Genomic DNA, 26,118 nt, shown 5'->3' with positions numbered 1-26,118 from the left:
ACCCAACGGTTGTATTCATCGTCACTGCTCGATTTGCCGTTTGCGCACAATTTCTCTATGCTTGCTGACGCAACCACTCTTAGTTATCGAGACATGGGGAGGAGGGGTGTCTAATTTTTGGGCGATATACCTAATTACTAATCTCACAAATTTGGCAAGTATTCTCGAGATGCTATCATTAGACTCTAGAGTGATGCCAAGCGAGCGCTGACCCGGGGGATCTCTTGACCGGCAATGTCGGCGGCACCTCAGGCTCTGGCGGGTTGCTTCCTGCCGAGACACTCTCGTTCGGTTTTCAGGCACTCGGCGCCGTGAGATCCGATCCGCTGACCGGCACCGGCTCCGACCCTGCCGAACGCCGGCCGTCACTTCAACATGCCCCCGTTCTGACCGCTTCAAGCTCCAATGGCCGGGGACTCTGCAGTCAGCCTTGCGGAAGGTACCTTGGGATGCCCCCAATCAACAAAGTCTGCCCAATCCCCTGCATATCTCGGCAAAGATATCCGTCCTCTTCACCGCAGACAAAGGAGATTTATCGGCACAACAGGCCGAGGATTCCCAGCTCAAGCAAATACGTGTTGCAACTCCTTTTTTCGTACCTGATACGGGTGTAAGGTACGGTCACGCAGCCGCCTTGGTAGCCCAGGCAGTGAACATCCATACAAACCTCCATCTACAGTCCAACCCTCAGACGTACTGCATGCTACGCCTCGCACCCTTCCCATTGAACTCTCCATCCAAAGTGTCACCGTTTCGGATTGGGGACAAAAAATCCCACCAAACCCTTTCTAGGCTTCCACCTAAATCCCGGTACATGATCCCCCTCGCCCACGTTTTTTTTTTTTCCCTCAGCGGCGGGAAGAATGTTCCCAAAACATCCTTCGCTACGACGCCAGATGCAGAATGTCTCTCCTGAATCGTTTCGCTCGTCTGAGCCCTCTGAGGTGACGGGTAGAACGAGAAACCGCTCGAGCCGAGGCTGGTTGGGAGCAGAAGGAAAGAAGGGGGGGGTCCATGGTTCCCGCGTATATATTTCTGAGGCCCGAAAATAGTCCATGGACCCTGCAACCCTGCATTATCTAAAGTAATGGCAACCAACCCGCACATACGGATACCACGTCAGATCGCGCTCGGGTTCGGCGCGGGTTGGCTGTGGCAGGCCGCAGTCGTCACTCCGTCCCGCATGTTCTCATCAACTGGCGAACGAACGAGTCAGCGTTGCGCGATCCCGCGCGATCGGGTCCTCCGGGATCTTTTTTTTCTCAGTCCTTGGAATGTCACCGAAGCCCGGTGTGCCAGCGCAACGACTTTCTGGATGTGCGAACGTTGCGAAAACAATTAGGAAATAAAAAGAAAATGCGAAAGACTAGTAAGCCTTGCACTAGTTGGTGAACGGACTTGGATCCATCGCAGAGAAATAATGGAAACATCGGGCTCGTCTTCCTACAGTACCCGCACACGGCATTGCATTGCATTAGTAGACTCTCAACCAAAGGACGACGACTTGACACCGAAAAAAAAAAAAAAAAAAGAGAGAGCACATTTCATCCCAACTTCGCAGGCAACGCAAACACGGAATGCAAGGTCAGCAAAACAGAGTTTCCTATTTTCTTGCCTGCCTAATACCACTTCACCGTGCGACGACGCCTCAACCACTTTCTTCTCCATGACCATCGAACGCAAGCCGCATTCGGTATCCCTTTCCCCCCCCTCCAAAGGCTCCAATCCCCTTTGAAGATTTCCTCTTCCCCCAAACTGAGGTCATTCCACCCCCGTTTGGCCCCATCCCAGGATCCCCCAGGACACCCCAACACCATTTCAACTGCAGTTGCATAGCACAGCCAAAAGGTCAGGCGCAAGCCCTGTCTCAGCACAGTCTACAGGAAAGGATACCCCGAGTTCGCATCACGCTGCCAGCCAACACACACTCAAACCCGCGAATGAAGGCGAGAAAGAGCAAACAAGTGAAGCAGAACAGACGTATCCCGTAGATCGGTCGGCAGCTTGAACCCTTCCACTTGAAAGGCACTTGAAATGAAAAGAAACCCTCAAACACACCGAACGAAGAGTCCCCCTTCCATAAACCCCCTCCCAAGATGGAGGGACCGCCTGATCTAAGCCTCGTCCCATCCTTGCAACTGTCCTCAACCTCCCTCGCAATCAATGTGCCGCTTCGAGGTGACTCTTACACGCCGGGTGTCGTAGGTACAGAGGGATCCCCCCCCCCCCTCTCCCTCGTCTACATACATCTACGCAGAAACTCAACGTGCGGGGATATACTGCGCAAGGTAGACAAGACAAGGTATGTACTTGTAGAGACCCAGAAAGAGAGAGAAGATATACCAAAGCCTGTCAGCCCACGGTCGTCAATCTGGTCCCTTCCCCCCCTCCGCCCCTGCTGCTTTGCCTTGCACCTGAGCGCCAAGCTGCGGCCTCAACTCCAAAGTCTGCCTTTCTTCATCATGCAGGAAGAGAGAGAGAGAGAGAGAGGGGGTGAAGGGGTGGCCCCCGGACAAAACCATGGGCCACGCACCCTCTCAAACTTCGGGTTATTAGATAACTTTCTTCCTCGTGCCCTGTCACTGTTTTTTTTCTCTCCTGTTGGTTCCCTTTTTTAAATAAAACGATTCATCGCCTGTTTTGATGTTCACTGTGGCTTGGGTTCCAGGTGTGATTTGTTTTGTCTTCTGCACACACCTACAAGGCGACGTCAACTCGACTTAGACACCACACACACACACACACACACAAGACCTTCGTTTTCTGTCAACCACGAGACGGGTCAACGATTTCCGGAGAGAACTCGCGCGCAGATTTTTTACAAAGTCTTCCGGTCGAATACGTACAAACGTCAAAGAACGATTTTCTGCCTTTGTAATCCTTAATCACACAAACACACACACACACACACACACACACACACACACACATACACACACATAGGCCCGCGCAGAAGCAATGTCGTCCCAGATCGAGTACAATCAGATGCCAAGAGAGCCTGCGCCAGCCGTGCTCTCGGAAAACAAGATCAGCTCTCAGCAACCTGTATGTTCTCGCCCTCCAGTTTATCTTTCTATCCCCCTTTTCCCACGATGACCCATCATCGTCGCATCGATTTTCGAATCATCCAAGAAAATCGCAAAAAGAACAAGACTCTCTCTCTCTCTCCCGAAACCCGAGCTAACCGGATAAACCTCGAAATCTATAGGGCCCGAATCAGCCAATGACGATGGATCAATCAGCGAACCTGCGAGGCGGCGGCGATGGCGGAGTAAGTTGAAACAAATCTCAAGCCAGGCTCCTACTCCCCCCTCCCTTCCTTTGATATTTCTACGCCCATCTGTGATCCTGGTCAAATTCGAGAGAATCAGAAATGGAGAGCTGGGAAACGCGAGGGAGGATCCTGTTAACCGCCCACTCAAAAAGCACATGAATGGCTAACGTATAACTCTCTTCTCGATAGGCTGTCTGCTGCGGTCTCTGCGCCGGCCTCTGTTGCTACGAATGTTGCGAGTGCTGCTGCTGCTGCTGCTAGTGAGGGTTACGAAATGACTCTCAAGCCGGATCGCAACCTCTCACGTCCATGGCACTTTTGAGTGTCGTTCTCCCCCGAGGCACATCCGGATGTTTGATTAACGCAGTGGACGTTCCGCGCATCGTTTCTTCGCTTTCCGCATAGACCGAACGTCGTTTCGAGATGGGAGGGTGATATCGTAGACCGACCGAGATCTGGATGAATTCTCGTTGGAGAAATCCGCGAGAGAGAGAAGGAAAAGAGACGGAGAATAGCGTACGAGAGTTCCACATGGGATGAGGAAGGGATGGCTTGCGTGATCGAGTGATTGAACAGGGGGCGGATTCAGGCGCAAACATATACCAGGGCATTGAATTTCATGCCCGTGACAATTGTCACCTTTTTGTACGATTTTCAACTGTGTTTTTGAACAAATTACGAGTTTTTTTTCTCTCTTCTTCTTCTTTAGATACTCTCAGCTGTCTGTCTCGTCAGTATTCTCCTGACATGGTATCTCGACAACCTCTCGTTCTTCTCCCCTTGAACTGATTCCGGGGTGGCACGCCTCGTGCAACGTCGACGCTTGCAACTCCGGCATTACATCGAGATCTCGGAGCGCCTTTCTTCAACGCGAATCCGGATGCCACCCCCCAATCAAACTTTTTCATCCATATTTTTACAACTTGGAGCGAACGTCCTTGGTAGGCCTAGGGGGAAAAAGTCAGTATACACGTTCACAGGTCATCATCGTCAAGGCTCTCAGTCCCCGGGAAACGAAATAAAAAATAAAAAATTAACATACTCGGCAATCTTCTCCGTCTCCTTCATGATAGCAGCGCCGAGCTCGGGAGTCACCCGCGAGAACATCTCGTAGGCGCGCGAGCGGACCTCGGGGTGGGCGCCGGCGAGCGCGCCAGACACGTTGCCGACAAAGTTCTTCTGCTGGCCCTCCTGGCGGCCGAGGACCTTCCAGAGGCCGAGGGCCTGCTCGTAGTCCTCGGGCTTGACGGGACCGAAGAGGTCCGTGACGACGGCGCCGGCCCACTGCTCGTGCGGGGTGTTGACGGCCTTGACGGGCTTGTACTCGAGGGGGCGGAAGGTTGAGGAGTAGTTCTGGGGGGAAAATTAGTTCGGCTCTATTTAGTATGCAGATCCGGGGCAAGGAGGTGACGTACGGGGTTCGCGCCGTAGTTGCCGTTGACGGCCATGGCGCCGTCTCTCTGGAGAGGGTTGAAGGCGTTGAGGGGCTTGTTGACGGGGATCTGCTGGTAGTTCACACCGAGACGGTGGCGGTGGGTATCCGGGCAGGAGAAGAGGCGGGACTGCAGGACGGGGTCGGCGGTGGGCTCAACGCCGGGGACCAGGTGGGAGGGGGAGAAGGCGGCCTGCTCGATCTCGGCAAAGTAGTTCTCGGGGTTCTGGTTGAGGGTGAGCTTGCCAAACTGGCGCAGCGGCACCTCGCTCTGCGGCCAGACCTTGGTCAGGTCAAAGACGTTCCACTTGAACTTCTCGGCCTGCTCCGGGGTCAGAGTCTGGACGTAGACGGTCCAGCTGGGGTGCTCGCCGCGCTGGATGGCCTCGAAGAGGTCCTGGGTGTGCCAGTCCGGGTTCTCGGACGCCATCTTGCCGGCTTCCTCGTTGGTGAAGGTCTTGTTGCCCTGGTCCGTCTTGAGGTGAATCTGGACGTAGACGAAGGAGCCGTCGGGCTTGGTCCACTTGTGGGTGTGGCCCGAGTAGCCGTTCATGTGTCTGTAAGAGTAAGGGGTGCCGCGGTCGGAGAATAGGTGCATCAGCTGGTGGATGCACTCCTGGTTCTTGGTCCAGTAGTCGAACTGGGAGGCTGAGTTAGATTGAGATTTGTAATGAGTTTCTGCATCTTAACGCTTACCATCTGGTTCAAGTTAGCTCAAGTCATCTCATGAGAGATTTTGGGGGTTTCAATACTTACCATCGTAGCATCCTTCAGGTTAGTCTGCGGGTGACGCTTCTGGGTGTGAATGAAGGGAGGGAACTTGACAGGGTCGCGGATGAAGAAAATGGGCGTGTTGTTGTAAACCCAGTCCCAGTTTCCCTCCTCGGTGTAGAACTTGACAGAGAAACCTCTGGGATCACGAGCCGAATCGGCAGAGCCCTTCTCACCACCAACAGTCGAGAAACGGGCAAGAGCCTTGGTCTTCTTGCCGACCTGGTTGAGCATGTCGATGGAGGAGATATCGCTAATGTCATGGGTGACCTCGAACTGTAAAGCCGCGCGCGCAAACGCCGGTCAGAATAATTCTCTCAAAATTCACCAAGCTCCATGCCTGTTCCAACATAACACAACCAGAAAAAAAAGCTCACGAACCTCGCCGTAAGCGCCGGCGCCCTTGGCGTGGACGACACGCTCGGGAATGCGCTCGCGATCAAAGTGGGCCAGCAGATCAATCAAATGAAAGTCCTGGAGCAGCAGAGGGCCCTGGGGACCAATGCGCTGCCACGCCTGGGGGTTCTCGACGGGGGCGCCATTGGAGGTTGTGTAAGTCGGCTTCTCGTTATACCGGTAGGTAGAAGGCTTCTCGTCCTCGGAACCCATCTTGTCAGCGGTTCTCGTTTCTCGTCGATTCGGAGATGTGAGAGATGGTTTGCGCTTCGAGAAAATGGCGTGGGATGCTTGCTAATGTCAGACACCAACAAACAGGAGCGGTAGATGGCAAGTCAGATCAAGAAAAGAGCAAATCAAAGAGGGTCTCCGGGGGGCGATCCAATGGAGGGAAGACGAAAACATAAATAATCTAAAGCTCCATGGCAGAGAGAAAAGAAATAGGACGATAACATAAGTGGGAGGGGACCCTCCTTACACCTCGGCCCCTCTCTCTCTCTCCTTCTCACTCTATCTCTCCCTCTTCCTCCTGTTTGCCCCAGTTTCCTCGGCTTCTGGAGCCCCATGAGCTCTGTCCTCCCACTCAAGGCGTTCAAGTTACGAAGCAGAAACCCCAGGACACGACGTAAGTCGCCCGGGCAAGGGTGGCTTTCCTCTTTGATTTCTGAAGCTTTGGTGGGACACACGGCCAATTGGAAGGCAGACGAATGCAAGCTTGGGTTGGCCGAGGTCCACAGAGAGCTCCATCTCGAGGTTTCCTAGCGTCCTTCAGCCACCCCTTGTTAACTCCACCTCTTGTTGCTGAGGTGGTGCAAAGGCCAGAAATGGTCGATTTTCTTGCTGCTTTTTGAGTGGTAGATCTGCTGTCTTTAGTGTTGCTCTAGAGGCAACTCCAATTCTGGACCCTTGGTTTGAGGCTCTGTTGTAACAACTAATTGGGTAGCGCGATGTTGCTGGACACTTTCAACCTTCAACAGCGTTATCGTGAACCCGAACGTTCCCATACTGACCACCGCCAACTTTCTCAGACATAACTCGCGTTTTCCGCCGCTCGGATTGGTCCGCTGTCTCTCCTGGCCCCTCCGACAACGGCGGGGGTTCCACCACCACTGCCCAGCTGGTCTCTTTTGCCAGGATACATCAGTCATGACCCAGTCTCTTGCTCTACCTCCCCAGATGTTGCGGGGGACTCTTTAGATTCCGTCAATGTCGGCATCGAGGAGAGATATCTCGATTCCAGCCCTTCTGCGATGCGGAGAAAACTCGCCGACAAGAAAAAAAAGGATGGGGCCTGGCATGGGATATGCTGGTGAAGACTTTGTCCATCAGGCCATTTACATGCACTTCAACGGCTAGGCTAGCCTTTGATCACTTTGAGAAAACGCCGAGGGTTGCGCCCCTCGGAAGCTCGCTCATGCTGGTTTCTACTTATTCAGACAGGTCTGCCATGCTCTTCACCCCCAATTACCGTAGCTGGACGTTACCTTGAATAAGCCTGCCGGAATGCGAAGGGTGTCCGGTATCCATCGGGGTTTGGATGAACGTCTAGCACCAAACTCTGAGAACTCTCAGAGCCCGGCTTCGGGGTTCAAAAAGTTGGGCTTCAGCCACTACAAGACGGCCCAGCAACGCCGCCTCACCGGTCTCAGACCCGCCCTCTGTTCACCTCGTGTCTTTTGCCCAAATCGGGAGAATGGAAATTTTTCCAATTCAGGAAGCATTGCTGAACTACCATGACATCATTGGTCGGGGCCAGAAAGGCAGTCCATGCCGGCGGCAGCCCATTCGCGGTGGCATTCCCCTGAGCTTCTCCTTGTGGAGCGAACATAAGGAATAGGGTTTATCGCCGAGATCGCAGGAGAGTGAGGACTACGGTACATATGCTACGGGAAAGTCGCGTTACCGAATCTTCAGAGGCTGTGGCTCTGAACCTCTACAACGGCATGCATGGCCGGCCGAGGCCCCAGGTTAAGCTGGTGTCTCGCGCTGTCACATGGCTTCAGCGCGCGTACTTGACAGCAGTGACAGGCTGGCATGTTGGCTCGGGTGGTGAACCGTTCGCCGTCGGTAGCGTTTCCGGGGACCGCCGCCGCGGGTTCTGCGTTTCTCAAGCGCCGAGAACGCCGAGATGCCAGACCTCGCATCTCGGCGATATCCCGGAGGCGTCCGGATTCCCGCGTTTGAGCACTGTAACAACATGCCTTCTATCTATCTAACAAATTCGCACTGAACCAGTCCTTTGAGTAGAGTCTACTTTGTTCTGTTCATAAGATGATGGCTACGGAATTTCGCCCTGTGTGGCTGGCTACGAACAGGAGTATGGCGCCATCGGAATGAGCCGATGGTAAAGACTCGGGAGGAGGCATGTTCCGGGATGTGCTCCACTCACGCGAGAAGAGAACTTGAGTTTTTCTTCAGCTCACCTCAAAGGATCATAGAAACAAGTAAATCGCAGAGGGACTGTAGTCACTGCGGAATGTGTTCCGGAGCCGTTCCGAGCACACTTGACGCGGTGGGAGGCTGCAGAAGGTCCGCTGAAATGAGCGACAAACATCATGTCATTGGCTAGTGCTTATTTTAGCTCATAGGTGCCATTTTCATATGTCAGTCGCCAATATCACATAGGCACGTTGTCCAACGTTACCAGAAACTGTGGATAGGTACACTGTATTCGACTATTCGTACAATGGTGAATTGGGCCATCCGAGACTGTGATTTGCGTTGGGGCGTTGGAGCCTACTTACGCGCTCTCGCTCGACACAGTCATTCCCCCTGTCGATCTCGCCAGGAAACCTGACCTTGTGGGAGTAAAGCCAGGAAACGGATTCATATCAAAGTCCCGCGAATAATCAAGGCCTCGCTGGGGGTATGCAACGTAGAAAAGACAAACGAATGCCCAGTATAATGGTAATCAATGAGAACGCGAATGAGCCAATCGCTCTCCATCAACTTTGGAAAAGCCACACTTTATCTTGGCCCCATTATGTTAGAGTCATCAAGCGGGGAGTAAACTTGATTATCTTTCGCTGGACACTCCCTTAGACAGGGACGAGCGATCGAGAGCTTGAACAAACATCTTGACGTTCCCCTACGCCAGGAGGAGGCCCTGATATTGTAGCAATTATAGACACAACCTCATTATGATGGCCGAAGTTTTATTTCTCTTCTTTAAGACAAGCACACCAAACTAAAGCCACCAAAGCTGTGTTCCAAATTGTATTGCCTCGTCAACAGTAAGCTCACAGGACCTTGGGCAACGTGACTAGCTTGGACGGGGGGAACTATGCCGGGAGCACGGCAAGCGAGGCAAACTCTTCGACTGCGTCACACCCGGACCCGAAGATCTAAATATATCCGCCATGAGGCATGAGATATGAGTTAAAGAGACATACACAGCTTAGAAAAGCAAACAGGGGATGTCTCCTGTGGTGGAGAATCACCCTCGTGAAGGGGTTAAGTGACGAGACGCAACATGTGAATCATTCACCTGCCAGCCAACTCCTGTGATGTGATTCACTACTCGGTATGCTTGAGCCGCCGTCGAGACCGCTATAAAAAGTAGCCTTCCCAATCTTGCTCTTGCCGTCGAGGAGAAAGCCCACGGTAATGCATATTAATCACCGCAACTTTCATACCACCCAAAGTCCCCTTGATACTCCCAAGAACGAGCCAAGTAATCTGATAAAGATGCTTCTCCCAACATCCACATCCCTCCTCTTCCTCCTCCTCACTCTCACCGCAGCAGCAACCTCCCAGTCAACATCCACACCATCCCCGTCCCCGTCCCCATCCCAGCCATCCATCGATGACGGAACTGTCTGCCCCGGGTCCACGGTCCCCTGCTGGGAAGGCTGCATGCCCCCGGACGGCGTCTGCTGCCACGCCTCCTCCAAGACCTGGTGGTGCCGAAAGCACGATGTCTGCGGCAAAAACGAAGCCGCCGGCTGCATCCATCCGCCAAAGCGAGCCTCTTCCTCTTCCTCCTCCTCCTCCTCCTCCTCCTCCTCCTCCTCCTCCTCCTCCTCTGCCCCTTCAACAAGCGACGACTCATTCGCCACGGATACAGAAAGCGTGACGAGACCGAGTCTGACGGCCGCGACGACGACAACGACCGGCACCCAGCTTTCGACGTGCGTCTTTGAGATCCCGCCTATAGTACAGAGGCAACAACGGGAAAAGGTGACGACCACGTTGTCGGCGTGTCCCACCGAGCTGGCCTCGGCCACCTCCGCCCCGGGTGCCTCTAGGGGATCCGGGCCGGCGGTCACGGGTCAGTCGTGGGCGGTTGTGATGTTAATCGGTGTCGTGGTCGGTTTTGTGATGATGCTGGTCTGAATAGGGACAAAAAGACGAGGCGTTTGGTTGCTCGATGTAGATTAGCTTAAATCAAACTTGGCGATTGTGTGTTTTTGAGTCTTATGAGAGAGTCGTGAGTCCGAATCGCCTTGGAAAAGGTTGGGTACTAGGTCAGATTGAGCTAAGGCTCACTCTCCAGCCCTGATTCTATCCAAATCCCGCCGACCACCTTATGCGAGAACTCTGAGAAAAGGGGGTTAGCCATCACGAGGGCGACCAACGAGGTGTCAGAACAGAAACCGGGGACGCGGTACGACGTCCCCGTGCTGGCATTAGAAGCGTGTAAACTGATAAAATGGACGAATCAACTCGAGTTTCCTTTCTCTTTCATCTCTTCCTCTGTCTTCTGTGTGTGTCTCTCTCGCCCTCCCATTCGGGCCCTCTGGTCGCCTCATGAAAACGTGTCTGCGCAACACGCGCGTTCACTCATCCGCATTTCCAAAGACAACGTTCGTTGTCCAGTTATTCATAAATGAGCGCGGCAGCTAGACTGCAGACCGACTGTTTCCAGTAATCGGTTCTACAGTCCAGCACTACCCAATGCTGAAACGCCGTTCCCGCAGTACGCCGAGAGGTCGACGGGAATCTTGCGAATGCCCTTCTCACCAGAACAAAAAAGACGTCGACAAACACACATCGATGCGCAGCTCTACCCAACTGATGGGCCGTATTATGAATCGTGAGGGGCGTTATATATAAGTGGTTGTTCTTGAGAGGTTGGTCGTGTAGGGGTCAGTGAAGTCATAGACTCCGTATTTACGACTCCTGGTTGACGGTTTGCTAGTAGAAGAGGTCAGCATTCATATCCCAAGTTGAGGTTTCTCCCCAACTGGATCTCAAGGAGTAAATCCGCCAGGGTATGCACGTACGACAAGCCAGTCCATGCCCTCCGTGACACCGCTACCATCGACCGCGGAGCAGGCCATGATGCTCCAGTTCCGATCGCGCAGCTCGCCCAGGCGCAGCGCCTCGGAAATCTCGCCCGCGCCCTTGGCGCCAGGCTGGTCCTGCTTGTTGGCAAAGACGAGGAGCGAAGCGTCCTTGAGCTCCTCCTCGTTGAGCATGGCGCCCAGCTCCTCGGCCGCGGTCTGCAGACGCTCGATATCGGTCGAGTCGACGACGAAGATGACGGCCGCTGTGTTGGCGTAGTAACACCGCCAGTAGGGGCGAATGCTGGTCTGACCACCTAGATCCTATAGTCGGGGGCGCGCATGGCTGCTGTCAGTCTTTCTTTCTCTTCTTTTGTCTCTCTCTCGCTTGCGAATGGTGTTGTGAAGCAGGGGGCTTCGGAGAGTGGTGGCGTACCCAAACGTTGAAATTGAGGTTTTTGTATGTGACGGACTCGACGTTGAATCCTATCGTCGGGATCGTGGTGACGACTTCACCGATCTGGGAAGGTCAAGAAAAGGTTAGTCCAAAGCGCTGTGGGAGATGCACGCCTTGAGCGACGGCGGATAGGGAAGTCTGCTGCAAACTCACCTTCAGTCTGTACAAAAGTGTCGTCTTGCCAGCGTTATCCTGTAGAACGTTGGTTTGTCAGCCTTGCGTCTCCACGTTTCGGACGCATCACGAGGGAAAAGCTGAACGGGAGGGGTTTGCGTACCAGTCCCAAGATCAATATGCGAATCTCCTTCTTCGACCACACAAGGCCCGACAGCCATGACATGCTTGCGCCCATTTTGAAAGAGGTTTGTTGGTTCTTGACAGGAACTCGGTGTGGGATGAGGTGTGGTCGTTGTGTAAACTCAGAGCTTTCGGAGGGATGCAAAAGGCCGTGTGCGGGTTCGGGGGTTGAGATGCGACTTGTGTTCTGTCACAATATACGCGGTTGGCCTCGGGACAGGAGGGTCGCGGAGGTTTAAGGTAGGTGAGGTAAGGTTGTTGGTGGTGGTAGCAAAAGGTGGCTTGTTTCCCAAGGGGCGAGCAGCAGTAGCAGCAGCAGCAGTAGAATGACGAAAGCTGACCAAAGAAAAAGCTCCGCCCGCTTTGCTGGAATTATGTACAAACGCAGGGCCTTTTCCCGTTGGTGAAGAATAGGAGAGCACGAAGGGGTGTGAGAGAAAAGGGCGACAAATGTTCCGTGGCGTTCAGGGGCAAGAAGAAGAAGGAGTATCTAGTCTCTCCCCTTTTTACTTGTTTTCAAGAGTTTGGCTTAATTCGTCGTGGGTTTCGTTTCGTCGAGCTGTCTTTTTTGTCTTTACGAGTAGCAGACAAAGGACCGTTGCAAAAGTATCTCGGATGGCTTGACTTCCCCCCTAAGGCGTAACAGTAAAGGTAAAGTAGCGGAACGGGTCCCCCCTAATTGACAGTTTTTAAGACATGCATGGATGGGAAACCTGGGCGTCCAAACGGGTCCGCGGGCTGCCAATTCTGGGATCGTCGGCCGCTCGAGCCTATCGGTATGTCAGGGATTATCACATAAGCAGATTTCATAATTTGCATGCCTGAGGCAGCAGCATACATGGTCTTATCTAATCAGCACCTGAGCAAAAAAGAGCAGGAGCGAGCCACACGGCTGAGCCTCAAGAGGCGAGTGACCTTCTCGTGCCTCCCCTCTCCCCCCACCAGGCTCCGAAAGCGTGACCGACTCCACCTTTCGCCCCGTCCACCAATCAACGCGACTGCGGGCTCGCTAACCTAGTGCGCCTTGTGCACAAGAATTTCTCATTTCTAGTGGTGAGATCGATTCAACCCAACCCATCCGGAGAACAACTGCCACCCCAAAGGACTCGCACCAGTTTGATCAGCCAACAAGCCGTCAAAATGCCGGTATGTTGATAGATTACGTCCCTTTCGTCGCGCTCTCGTTCAAACGACTCTCCTCGACGCGATGATGATGTTGCCCCTCGACCGAATTTACCGACATGTTGCATCCGCGCCTTTCGACAAGATGCGTCACCCGTGGACGGGATTCACGATGAAGGAGTGAGGGGCAAACATCATCAACAAAATCGGGGAGGGTGATCGAGAGGCAGACGAGGAAAACAATCAACCAGGAGCAGAGAGCTGACAATATCCCCCGCGATACAGAGCCACAAGTCTTTCCGCACGAAGCAGAAGCTCGCCAAGGCGCAGAAGCAGAACCGCCCCATTCCCCAATGGATTCGCCTTCGCACCGGTAACACCATTCGGTACGATACACCCTCCCCTCTGTTCCTCTCAAAAAGGCCTCTCCCTCCTTTTCATCTTTCGATCTTGAAATGGATCTCAGAGCGAAAAGACGGGAGTCCTTCACATGAGAGAAACACAAACCCACCCCACCAAACACTCCGAAAAAACTAACATGTCCATCACAGCTACAACGCGAAGCGTCGTCACTGGCGCAAGACCCGTCTCGGCATCTAAACGCCTCGCCTCCTTCTCTCTTCAAGAAATCCCTTACCCTATCCTGCGGGACTTCCATATCAAACCATGGATACCGCCGACCGAACGACGACGCCGCGCTCGACTTTGGGGGAAACTTTCACATCAAACGGGAAGGGTTCACTCTAATGGACTCAAATACCCACTGGCTCGAGTCCTGAATTCGTGGGGGAAGTCTTTTTTGACAAACAGGAATGGAGGGGAAACAAAATGGATGCCCGGTTCGGCTAGACTCTACACGTATTGCATGTTACGGTCATAGGGAAAGGAAATGCAAAATTTGCCTCTGAAGAGATGAGGCCCCCACGATTTTCATTCTCAGTCGCTCAATACCTGTGTGATGCGATATTTCAAGGAACGCGATGCGTTCCACCTCGCCATCGAGGAGTATTTTCTCGCCCTTACTGATTGGTGCTGATTCTGTGCCTTCCTTTTGAGGTCATTCGATACATGCCGTCGCGTTCGGCCGAGAAGTCTTTCTATGTCACCGTAACAGTGGACACCATCAGCTTATCTGATAGTGTCAGCGGTATTCACGATAGCAATGGCCCATCGGGTGGAGGGGAAAGGGGGCCCTACAGATCCCCCAGCACTTGTTTCTTTGGCCTGGCTGTTGCCAATATCAGCTTAGGTAGCGCACATGGCGTTCAACAGTCACTGGCTGCTATCAGGCTCAGGCAGGTTTACTCTACCTAGCATACTAAAGTGATATTGATCGTCGAGTCTTCAGAGTCATCCGACTTACCAGTATCCAATAACTCACTGTAGACGAGCTACGACCTCTTGTCGAAAGTATGGCATACTAAGTGAGATTTGGTCGTCTGCCCTACTGTGTAATCTTTGAAAGTAATGGAAGTCACCTCCGCCCGGGCACAGAGATTTAGCTATACAGCCGGCCTCGATATCTGATTCTGTCACAACCTCAAACGGACCCCATTTAGGAACGCCATAAGGTCACCGACCAACAAGTTTATACGTTAGACGCGAAATCAAACTTCTTTGCCTTGCTATGGATATGTAGCAAAACCAAATGGGACGCACGCATAGCTGCTGTGCATGGGATGGATGACCTTATGTTAAGCGCCTCTCATCTACCAAGCGTCCCTTTCCATACGGGACGTGAATACCTGACCTGTGGAGCAATCCGCAAACTTTCCAGGGTAACCGAAAAACGAATCAATGAGCGATCGTCAAAACGCCGGAGTACGATGCATCACACTTTAGGTGCGCAGAGAAATGTCCGAAGAGTAGTTTAACCCAGACTCCGGCTCTTTCCACCAATCCATTTGTCATGATATTTAACGGTCCTCAGCCCACTCGTTCTCGCGGCGAATCTGCTCCTCCTCTTCGGGGGTGAAGTCGTTGGTGATGTTGAAGGTCTTGCGGATCTCCTCGGGTGACTTGCCCTTGATCATGTTGGCGACGGTCTTGCAGCCGACGTCGAGGAGAGGCTTGATGTCCAGGTAGTTGGATGCCTGTAGATGCGTTAGTAGTATCCAAGGAGATGTGACAGTGACGGGCGACATACGAGGATGATCTCGAAGAGCATCTCTTGGTCGACCTGCATGAACTTCTGGTCCCACTCCTCGATCTCGGTAGTCTTCTTGCGAGCATCGTTCTCGTCATCAGCGGTCTGCACGGGATCGGCGCGGTGGTGATCGCACCACTCGATGACCTTGCGAAGGACCGCCTCGTTGACCTGGGATAGAATGTCAGCGCATGTCCATCATTCGACCAAGAGGCGAGAGGCGGCGACACATACGTTGGGAATGGGAATAGGGTTCTCTTGGCTGATAGCATCATCACCGACATCCTCGAGCATGTTCTTGATGAGCATGGAACGCTCAGCGACAACGCGATCTGGGGGATATGTGTTAGCAAAGGATTGGTCAAGACCGGGCTCGCGGGCGGAAGGAGGGGTCTGACGTACCAACGGGGATCGTGATGTTGTCGTTGGACTGAACCCAGATCTTGGCGTCTTTCTTCTCGGTGGCCATTTTGTTTGGTAAGATGGGTAGCTGTGATGTAGAATATCTTGGAGCGGTCAGCTTGGAAGTGGTCGACAGCGATGGTTGACTGGTGGTGATTGATTGAAGGATTGAAGTTGATTCTGGAGGATGGTGGGGGAAAGTAGAAGTCGATCGGCGGGGAAGGAAGGCGTGGGAGTCGGGACTATATAGGCCTTACGTTTATGATTCGGAGATAGAATGAGAAGGTGAAGATTTTGAATGCGACAGGCGACAGTCGTTTGATTGGAGAAAGGCGAACAAACGAAGCAGTGAATAAGTGATCGGAAATGGCTTTTGTTGCGTCAGACGTTAGGTTAGATGGTTTTGAGGGTCGGGGCGGCCAGGCGGCTGTTGGTTGTGGAGAAGTGGGAAGGCGAGAGCGTCGCTACCCGTAGGAGTTGAGGGAGCAGGCAGAGGTGAAGGCCGGCAGGTGCTTTGATTGGTTCAAAGCGGCGTGACCTGTTTGTGCTCATGGGTCTCTACATCTGTTGCCTGGAGAAATTTATATGGCTCGAGGTACCTGCCCTTTGGTGCCTTTCAGTAGGTAGGTAAGGTAGGTAGGTAGGCCCCAATGGTGTCGATGGACCCGCAAAGGCACAGCACCTCAGTGGACCTGACCTGGAAAAGAACAATCTCCTCTTGTCCAACCTGCCCGGAACACAAGAGAAAAGAGAATGTCACGCAAGAAGGGCCTGAGGCAGAAGCTTCCTGGCGGTATTGAATTACCTTGCAGAAAACAGTCTCGGTGACTCTTCGCCGAATGCAACTCACCTTTGTGCGCAAGAGCACAGCTGGCTCCCTTATGTAAGCTAAGACAAAGAGATGTTGTCAGCTTGTACAGATATTGTCCCCTTCCCTCTCTGTTCGGGGGCATGATGTATGAGGGAAGAGAAATAGCATCAGCAGCAAAATTCAAGAGTCAAGAAGATGTATCAAGTTGTTCCTTGTTGCAGCGTGTGCTGCTACCTATGTTCTTGTTGGCCCAGGGCATAATCCGATGTATGTAGCCCGAAAGACTCCTTTCGAGCTAATTCAAGACAACCCTAGGCACCTTAGGTAAGCTTCAGCCTTTGCCTCATTTTCGAGAGGGCCCAGGCACCCGCGGAGGTGATGCCCAGTGGAAGAGTTCTCACACAAAGGCATCACTTCAAATGGGTATTCTGGTTTCGTCTATGGAAAAGGAAAAGAAAAGGGGGGGGGAGAGAATTCGCTATAGCTGCACGTAAGGAAACAATTTTTCGTGTTCCCTCGGGTTTTTACCCTAAGCCAGTGTCTTTGCTGTGAGGCCAAGGTACCTTATATAGACGAAGCTCAACTTGAGATTTTGAGCCAGCCTAAATTCCGGACCTTGATGCTGATCAAAAGGGACGAACTTGGACGGTCGATGGAGATAACTTAAAATAGGAGAAACGGCGGTAAGTATTCGGGGTGAAAGCGAGCCTGATAGATCTATATACCATCCCATGACCTCTGAGGCGATACCTGCTGAGGGTGACTCGTGATCAAGGATGCTAGATTCGGCCAAGCATCGTTCTTCTATCCCACTCTGCCATGCTCAGAAAGAAAGACAACCAGTACAATCCGAATCTCGGCGCAGAGAAGACCATGGGGTATAAGATTCGGACTTTGGTGCAATCCGAAGTGATACCTCTGTGCAACAGATTGCAGTTCCTTGGCATCCCTCCGTCCTTGGTAGACGGCAGTTTTCGGAGCCGGACAGACGATTAATGCAGGTATACCTTACTCGGACAAGAACCTCGTCGCCGCTAAGCTAAAGCCCGGCCGAAGAGCCCGGCAAGGCAGAACCGGGGGCGGCGGAGACGGCCGGCAAGGTAACGTCAGCGTCTATTTCTGCGAGTGCCGTATCTGCGGCGACAAGCACCTCCTTTTGCCAACGGTTGCATTGTGAATAACATGCTTCTCGGTGGATGGCTTCGAATCTAAGCCACTTACGGGCCAATGCTTGCTAACGGCGTCTGGTGCCTACTTTGCCCGTGATATTTCTTGTTTTCTCTGTCTCGGTTCGTGAAGCGAGCGGCTAGGTTTGCCTTCACCGCTTAGTGACCAGAAAGGCTTCAACTTATACAAAAAAAAACGATCGTAGATAAGCTCTCGTACCGAAGGAAATGTCCGATAAGAATCTGGAGCTGGCCAGGGTGTGGACACGAAAAGACAGGGCCGATGGCGAAAGCGAGCTGCAAGCACTTTACGAAGTCTGTCTTCTCCACGGATCTGAACCCCCGCGACGCGCGAGCAGGGCCACGCCAATCTGATGGTGCGAGACACTGAAGATGGTGGCATATGGTCTAGCATTCCTGGTCCTCTGATTTATACAGAGTAAGTCGGATGAATAGTAATAGTACTCTGCAAGTTGTTTTGCTTGCTAACGTAAGTAAGAGCCCAATTTCTCGAAACAGGGCAAAGTGTGGAATGCATCAATGATGACTGGGCCGGTTTCATGAGGACGCGCCAGTGGGAGTGGGCGGCGCGCCTGCGTCCGTGAAATTTAATGATTTGCAGTCCATAGCGCCGGATGTTGATGGGGCCCGCGATCCCGAAGTTTCCGTCGACGGACCAAAGGCGCGAACGCGACTACGACCGCGGATGCGCAGATGGCGTCCCGGGATTGGCATCATTACGTTCGTCTGATATCAATATCGGCCTTTTTCACCAGACGAACGGACAGAGCTTTGGAGACGGGTGGTATGGCTTTGTTTGATGCGACTCCTCCGGAGACGTGTTGGAGACAAGTACACCAACTGGCAGAAAGTCAAAAGTTAGCAAGTTATTGACAGGCGGCACCCATGCTGGACGGATGGGAAATGATGCATAATGACAGCAAGACATGATGGATAGACGTGGTTCGAGAAACCTGCTGACTGGGTCGGTGTTATTTGGTTGGTTGTCCGGGAAAAAGGGGTGGTGTCCCCTGGCGAGGGTTTGGAGCAGTGGACGAAGAGGACGGAAGAATTAGAAGCTTTGGATGGGGCCACCTCGCTCACAATACACGTACTGGACACCTGCCAGGTAGGTATGTAGCGATGGCCCTATGAGCCACGATGGCAGTGGCATGCACCCTCCCAGTCCCAGGTGCTGGCCGGTGGCAGTCTGCCTTGCCCGTTTTGGGGGTTAGCGCTCCCAACTGAAGGCCCCAGCGAGAAGAGCTTGGCAGGGAACAGGGGGCCGTTGCAGCGGACTCGGGAGGGCACACCCTCCAGAAGTCGGGCTCGGTTTTCTTTTCTTCTTTGATTTCTGCCAGCCAGCAACCATATCGCGGACTCGTGCGTCACGCTCCGCTTCACCGTGGGACGGGAAGGTTGGGTGTGTCGGGAGCTGGTTTGGCGATCCCTGAACCTGAGGTGTGCTGGGTGAATAAGCATTCCATTCTCCCAGGCGTGGCAGGAAGGTACCTCCTTATTCGTACGGATACCTTACCTGCCTTACACCGGGTAAGAAGGTACGAGTACAGTTGGGAAAGGAAAGGAAAGGAACAAACATACGACGGGAGCTGCCAGTTGCAACTGCCAACAACCTGGGAGGAAATGACAATCGTCCACCCGCCTTACCTCCCCGGTCCTTAGACTCTCCCGTCATTGGAGCTCCCAACCTTGACACCTCCCTCCTTGAGTCCCCTTCCTTCCTTCCATCCATCCATCCATCCCTTCTCCTCCCATCTCCTGCCACTTACCAAGTTACCAAGTTACCAACTAAGGTAGGTACGTAGCACTCAGCAGACCTCACTTCACAGTCACACCCTGAGCTCATCTCATCTCACCTGGCTCCTCTGGTGGGAACTTGCAAAGGCAAGAAATCAAACAACAAGTGCCCCAAGCACCAAACAGAAGCAAGAGCAGCCTCAGCAGGGGCCATGTGCCCGCTAAAGTAGTCTCAGAGATTGCGGATACACCCTCATATGGATAGTTCTGGGCCTATTGCTCGGGAACCGCTCCTTACACTGCTTACAAAATACACGTACCGACCAGGTTGTAAGAGCAAGGTTATCTCTTCTCCATTCTCAGTCACCCTGCAAAGTCCCCTCCAAGGTCCAAAAGAGCTGCGGTGCGGGTGCGGATGCGGGTGCGGGCTGACAGAGCGTGGGAACGACACTCAGTCACTTTCTCGACCCGAGTCCGCGCAAAAAAAATATCCTGACCATCACCCTACCTGACCTTACCTGACTTTGGACTTATTTACCTGGCCTTGCCTTGCTTGAGTCGCACCTCGACCTGCGCACCTCTTTTCTTTTCCCTTTGCTTCTCTCCCACCCCCCTCACCGGGCCTCACCTTGCAAATAGTAATCTTTTCCCTTCTTTGTTACCATCCTACTTCTTGCCTTTACTTTACTTCACTCCCACCTCTCCCTCCTTGACCTCTGCTGCGCCCGGTAAACCATCACATACCTGGCTCCTGTACATGCGCCTCTCCTCCTGATGATGCGACGTTGCGACATACACTCCTTTTCGCAACGAACCTCCCGCCGACCTTGCTCCGCCTAATACTCGACACCCGGCTACTTCCAGCCCTCGATCACGAACCGATGCCCGAGCTACGCGCAGCAACTACCACCAGATAATAATCGAGAGCACCTGGAGTCATGTGGCGGAGAGCGTACTTGTTTTTGGTGCTGGTTCGGCTGTGGTTCGCCCTGTCGCCCAGCTACCTGCACCCCGACGAGAATTTCCAGGGCCCAGAGGTCATCGCAGGTATGTTTGGCTTGTTTTGCTGCTGCTGCATCCCGTTGCCTGGGTAGAGCGTGCGCAGCTCTCGGTTTGGCGCCATGGAGCTTCCTCCCTCATAGCTCGGATTGAGTTTAGGCGCTCGTTCTCGTTCAACAGGACCTAGACTAACGGCGTGGCGCAGGCCAAATCTTTAGTTACCCAGTACGGCACACATGGGAATTCACAAACGAGCACCCGATACGAAGCGTCTTCCCCTTATGGCCCGTCTACGGCCTGCCCATGATGTTGCTGAGATGGCTGTGGATCGGAAACGGCAAGGATGGCGAGATTCCCCCAATCGCAGTCTTTTGGACACTTCGCGTCCTCATGTTCGTCACCAGCTTTGTGCTGGAGGATTGGGCCATCCATGAGCTCATCAGCTCTCCACGACACCGTCGCGTTGCTGTGCTCCTGGTCGCCTCGTCCTATGTCACATGGACGTACCAGACGCACACGTTCTCCAACTCGGTCGAGTGTCTCGTTGTTGCTTGGTGCTTGGTCTTGATTCAGCGCATTGTCGAGAGCCCGGTAAGGACCCCCTTGGCACGATTTTGTGGGCACCAACATGTGAATGCTAACGCTTGTGACAGCAACAATCATCGCTTCTTGCTTCTACGATTCTCGGCATAGTGGCCGTCTTTGGACTGTTTAATAGAATTACTTTCCCGGCGTTCTTGTTAATTCCGGGCCTTCGCTTGATACCCCATTTTCTCAATAGGTACGACCGCCTAGGCACCATGACATCAGGGGACCGCCCACTAACAACCCACCAGACCCATGTCCTTCACCGTGATGGTGTTGGCAGCTCTCACGACTACCTTGGTCGCCATCACCCTGGATACGGCATTTTACCTCCCTGAACCCATCAAGTGGGCAGACCTCATCTCACGGCCAGTCATCACGCCACTTAACAACCTCATGTACAACATCGACACAGACAACCTTGCGCAGCATGGGTTGCACCCTTGGTACCAGCACCTACTGGTCAATATTCCCATGCTGATAGGCCCAGCTGCAATGTTGCTCTTCACTCAGCCATACCTCTCATTACGACTCTACTCGGCCATCTCTGGTGTCTTTGTGTTGTCTATCTTCCAGCACCAGGAAGCTCGATTCCTCCTCCCGACTGTTCCGCTCATCCTCTCGTCAGTTCACGTCCCCAAGAATCGGACTGTCCTTCGTGTGTGGATCGGAGTGTGGCTTGCTTTCAACTTGATCTTTGGCATCCTAATGGGCGTCTACCACCAAGGCGGTATCGTGCCGGGCCAGGTATTCTTGAGCAAGCAGCCAGACGCGACGCAGGCCGTCTGGTGGAAGACGTATACGCCACCTATTTGGCTTCTCAACGGCAAGAATGAGGTGCTCACGACGCGCGACGTGATGGGTATGAAGGGTGACACGCTCCTGGAGGAGCTGACCAAGCTGGCGACCTGCGACACGCCAGCGGATCGACGCAACTCGGAGTATTTGAAGGAGAAGAACGGAACATATCTGATCGCACCAGCATCAGCGACGTGGATAGACCCCTACCTTCCCAACAAGGGACTGAAAGGCTTACGGTTTCGCGAGGTATGGCGTTACAGGCAACACTTGAACCTAGACGATCTCGACTTTGGTGACGACGGCATCTGGAACACCCTGACGAGGGTGATTGGCAGACGTGGTCTTGTCGCCTGGCGTGTGACGAAGAGTTGCAAGTGAGGTTGGGCCGTGGAGGAGACTTAAGAGCAATGAATAAAAAGACCTGAACGTTTTGATGATTGAAAAGGATTCGATTTTTCGAAAGCAAATGGTATCGTGACTATGTGATGTGGTCCTCCTTTGTCCCTGATTGTGACCAACACACCTAAATATCTCGAGCGCCGTACCGATGGCGCCAATTTTCATTTCATTACACAAAGTCTCTTTGTTGTAAGACCTGTTACGTTCGTTAGGGAGCTCCCTCAGTTCCGATTTCATCCCATCATCTGCGAACAGAAACCTATAGCGCATACCGAGCGCTTCGTTGGACGCCCGACAGACCTCGTCGAGTCCGCCGGCATTTATCCAGCTATCATGCCGACGAACACCTCACCCAAGATGAGTCCATTTTTGTTGTCTGTTAAGAAAGCGTTAGGTACGATGGTGATGTACCGTAAACGCCCAATAACCCCAAGACGCAGCTGGAAGGACGAAGATAAGCAGCACCCCCGCATCCCCCCTTCCTTCCCCCTGGGCAGCTTCACGCCGCCGCGCTCGTCTTATTCACATCCACAGCGAAATACCAATTCCCCGACACGTTCATCGTACCCAGCTTACTCTTCATCCAACAGACGTGGTTACCGTAGTAATCGCCCCAACCCGCGCCGACGCAGTCGTCGCCCTTGGACGCGCAGAGGTCGATGCAGGCGGCCATGGTGGTTGCGTTTTCCGAGGTGAGGTCGGTGGCGCCGTCGGCCGAGTTGAAGTCGTGGCCGCAGATCATACGGAAGGTGCGTTTGGGCGCGTCGGGGGAGCTGTAGGTTACGTTATCTGCGGCGGGGCAGGTGATTGTTGCGTTTGCGGTTGATGTTGCTGGGGTTGTTGTTGTTGAGTTGCTGGTTTGGGGTGTTAGTTTCCGTGAGAATCGGGTATTATGTGATTCATTTGAGAAAGATGAAATCAAAAAAGGCAAAGGGGAGCAAGCAAATGAGATGAAAAACAATGTTGGTTTGTGGAAAAAAGACAAAAGTGAACAAACGTACCCTGACGAAGACTTGGAACCATCCTTCTTCATCGCCAACCCAACCCCGAGACCGACGGCGATGGCGGCCACGACGATGACTATAGCGACGCCCATGACGATGTAGCACACCTTCCTACGCATTCCGCACACCGTGGCCTTTTTGCCCTTCCCGGACCCGTCTCCGTCGAGAGATCCGGACCCGTACCCCGGCGACCCCGGCGGCGGCTGGTGATACCCCGGCGGATGCTGCTGGCCCGCGGCGGCATAGTAATACGGCGCCGCGGAGGCGACGGACGGCGAGGACGAGACCTCGAGGTTGGGGTTCTGCTTGTGGTAGTGGTGCCACGATAACGGGTCGTCCGCGACCTCGGGGAAGGTTGTGGTTTTGGCTTCCGAGTGGTTGTAGGGGAATACCTCGGGCAGGTGGATGTCGTTGTTTGTGCGGTTCCAGGCGTTTGGCTCGGCTACTTCGAGGCCGGATTCGTAGACCTGCTGGTTTTGGTACTGTGGGTTTGATGTAGCGGGTGATGAGGTTGCGGCTGTGTTTGTGGTGTTTGTTGGGGCCGTCATTTTGAGAAACTTCTCGGATGCCCTTGGCCTTGGGCCCTCCATGGCCGATTCCCCCTTCTCCTCGAGAGAGGAGGACTATTATGGGGTTTTTGTTTCTCAGTGTCCTCCGACGCTCTGTCTCCTCTTAGCTCCGTCCAGGCTCCAGCTTACTGCGCCTCCCTCTGCGTGTGAGATTCCCTCGCTCTTTTTTGCAATATGTCTGCCTGGATCCCTCAGTCGAGAGGCAGGTAGTTCTCTTGGACGTCAAAGTGAAGGAACTTTGGTGAAACAAAACCCCACAGCTTGTGAGTGATGCGTGTTCGCCAAGAGATATCCGTATGATGCGAATAGGTTAGGGACCCCCTTTTGTTTGCGGAGAAGACAACCGAGTCCAGCCAAGTGCGTGAGCCAGGGTATTGTAGGACGGAAGTGTGGAAGAGATGGAAGAATGGAGATGGAAGAATAAGCAGGAAGAGCGAAAGGGGAGAAGCGCCAAAAGGAAAGGAAAACGGGAGAGGGCTGCCGGCATACAAATTAAACCCCAGGAGTCTGGAGGAGCCAGAAACGATGGAGGTAAGCACTGTAAGCAAGACCAAAAAAAGCAAAAAACGGGCCGGCGAGGAACTACCTTACAGGCTACCTATGTCCACAGTCCTGCTGGTGTACTGAATCCCCCTGCTTGGGGGGCAAGCTTATAGTTTAATACGACGGGTTTGGCGCGGTTCTCTCTCCTCTCAGCCCCGGGGGTTTGTGCCTTATTCGGGATAGCTTGGCAAATCGGCTGGCCTGGTTGCCGAGTCCTCCTTGTATGTATCCGTACGGGCTGAAGAGGGTGTGGGGGGGTTTTTTTCCCACGCAGGCCGTGGGATGTGTGATCGATGTAGAACGGGGTATGATCTACGGTCGATACGCGCTGTATCTTGACGAGAGCAAAGTCAAGGCTGACCCTGATTCCTGACCCTCGAACGTGCAGTGAAAGCTGAAAGTTTGTCACCTCGCTCAGTTCTCGCGTGTATGGCTTATTGCCGAGCTTGGTGGGACGGGTAACTGAATCGACCGAACCGGCCGGATCATGTCAGCGCGCGTGGGAAGGAGTTTCGCGCTTGCTAGTCACCTACTTAGTTTCTCACTGTCTCACTACTTTGCTCATTTATTATTGCCTGCCGCTACGGTCTACTGCTTTTCACCTTTTACCTCACAAGGCGTTTACTCGCCCACGGGCCTCCCCTTTTTCAGCCCCGTTTGTCAGCCACCAGCAACGGGTCTAACGACTCCCGGGAAAGCGCGCGTTGAGCGTGGAGAGACAGAGTCAAGAACGGGGCACACAGGGCACAGAGGGCTATTAGCGCGGGGGAGGAGGAAGCTTGGCGGGATTGTTTGGAGGTTCGAGAATAACGCCCTTTCTTTCCAATGAGATCCCCTCTCTTTCAGGATGAAGCAGAAGACGAGGGCATGAGAGTCGTCCCCGAATCCCCGTCTTTGGACGTAGTGTACCAATCCTCCAGCGCTCCGCATCTCATTTGCGGGAAGATTGGAGGCCACTGGGCAGCGTAACGTCGTCTTGACGGTGGGGAACGGTTGCATTGCAGACAAAGTGGTTTTGAAGAGAAGAAGCTGGGCCAAATCATGTCGCAGGGAAAACGACTGAAATGCTATAACAAGAGAAAAGACGACCCTATCTGCCTGCCACTCCTCCCAAGTATGCATTATCCAAGGGGATTTCTTCATGGAAGCGAACCAGCCAATTGGACGCCTAGGTTATGCGAGTTGTATGGGAGAGTGCGATACGGTTGGCTTGGCGAACGAGCTTGAACTTTTGGGCGAGAAATGTCCCCCTGTAAGTTGCAGGTCAGCGTTCCATCGCAGGGGGGGTTGAAGGAGGGGGGAGAGTCTGGAAGAGGGCGAAAGGTGAAATGGGTCTGGAGTTCTGGACCCTCTCTCTTCTCGTAGCGCTCGATTTGGTCAATTATTCGAGGTCGATTGTCGGGCTGTGCCTCCCGTCCGCGTTCCATTAGACTGGCTGCGGTACGGGATACAATGGGTAGCTCAAATGTCGCTCATGATGTAATATAGCTGGGGTAGCAGGCTTATCGATCCCGATGAATCCAGTTGGCGACCGCCCATGGAAGTTTGTGAACATTTTTGGGAGTTTGATTTATTGCCTATGACAAGCGTCACAAGGCAGTCCTGGAATTATACACTCATCGATTGTTATTCATCCGAAATTCGTGCCAAGCGATGAGTAACAATTCAGGGTGAAATCAAACTCAAGACGGCTGATGAGATGAGCAAATGGTCTGTCAGCCCTAGTAAAGTTTATGTAAATGAAGGTAGATATGACCTTGGAACGTGTCAAGTCTCTGACTTACGCACCCTTAAGGTGAAAAAAAAAACATGGAGCACAACTACGCGGGCTGAGGAAATGTGCGAAGTTTATGCTTCTTCTTCAATCTGTTCGTACGTTGGGTCTTCTCTGTCACCGGCCAGAGAATGTCGCCAATCCGCTCTATTTGAACCATATCGATCCAGGACTAATTGTGTTCTTG

General features: G+C 53.2%; 5 protein-coding genes across 5 annotated transcripts; 1 reads left to right on the top strand and 4 right to left on the bottom strand.

Moving 5' to 3' along the window:
• Nucleotides 1-4,190: 4,190 nt before the first annotated feature.
• On the bottom strand, nt 4,191-6,086 carry CAT1 (catalase A; the record flags this gene model as incomplete). Its single annotated transcript, XM_053190148.2, has 5 exons — nt 4,191-4,221; nt 4,317-4,627; nt 4,690-5,346; nt 5,463-5,753; nt 5,859-6,086. The coding sequence occupies 5 exons, from the start codon at nt 6,084-6,086 to the stop codon at nt 4,191-4,193; spliced, it is 1,518 nt and encodes a 505-aa protein (XP_053052570.2).
• Nucleotides 6,087-10,985: 4,899 nt separating this feature from the next.
• On the bottom strand, nt 10,986-11,907 carry ARL1 (Arf GTPase arl1; the record flags this gene model as incomplete). The annotated part of the gene is made up of 5 exons (XM_053190147.1): nt 10,986-11,009; nt 11,099-11,422; nt 11,535-11,618; nt 11,709-11,747; nt 11,833-11,907. The coding sequence occupies 5 exons, from the start codon at nt 11,905-11,907 to the stop codon at nt 10,986-10,988; spliced, it is 546 nt and encodes a 181-aa protein (XP_053052569.1).
• Nucleotides 11,908-14,890: 2,983 nt separating this feature from the next.
• On the bottom strand, nt 14,891-15,589 carry SCON3 (E3 ubiquitin ligase complex SCF subunit scon-3; the record flags this gene model as incomplete). Its single annotated transcript, XM_053190146.1, has 4 exons — nt 14,891-15,067; nt 15,121-15,291; nt 15,355-15,452; nt 15,523-15,589. The coding sequence occupies 4 exons, from the start codon at nt 15,587-15,589 to the stop codon at nt 14,891-14,893; spliced, it is 513 nt and encodes a 170-aa protein (XP_053052568.1).
• A 4,606-nt stretch (nt 15,590-20,195) lies between these two features.
• SMP3 (alpha 1,2 mannosyltransferase) lies at nt 20,196-22,020 on the top strand (the record flags this gene model as incomplete). Its single annotated transcript, XM_053190145.2, has 4 exons — nt 20,196-20,304; nt 20,462-20,847; nt 20,910-21,037; nt 21,093-22,020. 4 exons carry the CDS (start codon nt 20,196-20,198, stop codon nt 22,018-22,020), a joined length of 1,551 nt encoding a protein of 516 aa, XP_053052567.2.
• A 520-nt stretch (nt 22,021-22,540) lies between these two features.
• On the bottom strand, nt 22,541-23,593 carry N0V96_008525 (uncharacterized protein; the record flags this gene model as incomplete). Its single annotated transcript, XM_053190144.2, has 2 exons — nt 22,541-22,895; nt 23,043-23,593. 2 exons carry the CDS (start codon nt 23,591-23,593, stop codon nt 22,541-22,543), a joined length of 906 nt encoding a protein of 301 aa, XP_053052566.2.
• Nucleotides 23,594-26,118: the final 2,525 nt, after the last annotated feature.

This window comes from Colletotrichum fioriniae (genome assembly GCF_027942845.1).
Source record: "Colletotrichum fioriniae strain IMI 355084 chromosome Unknown scaffold_10, whole genome shotgun sequence".
In the NCBI taxonomy this organism is placed as follows: Eukaryota; Fungi; Ascomycota; class Sordariomycetes; order Glomerellales; family Glomerellaceae; genus Colletotrichum; species Colletotrichum fioriniae.
Note: the sequence above shows the minus strand (reverse complement) of the source record. Positions and strands in the feature narration are given on the sequence as shown.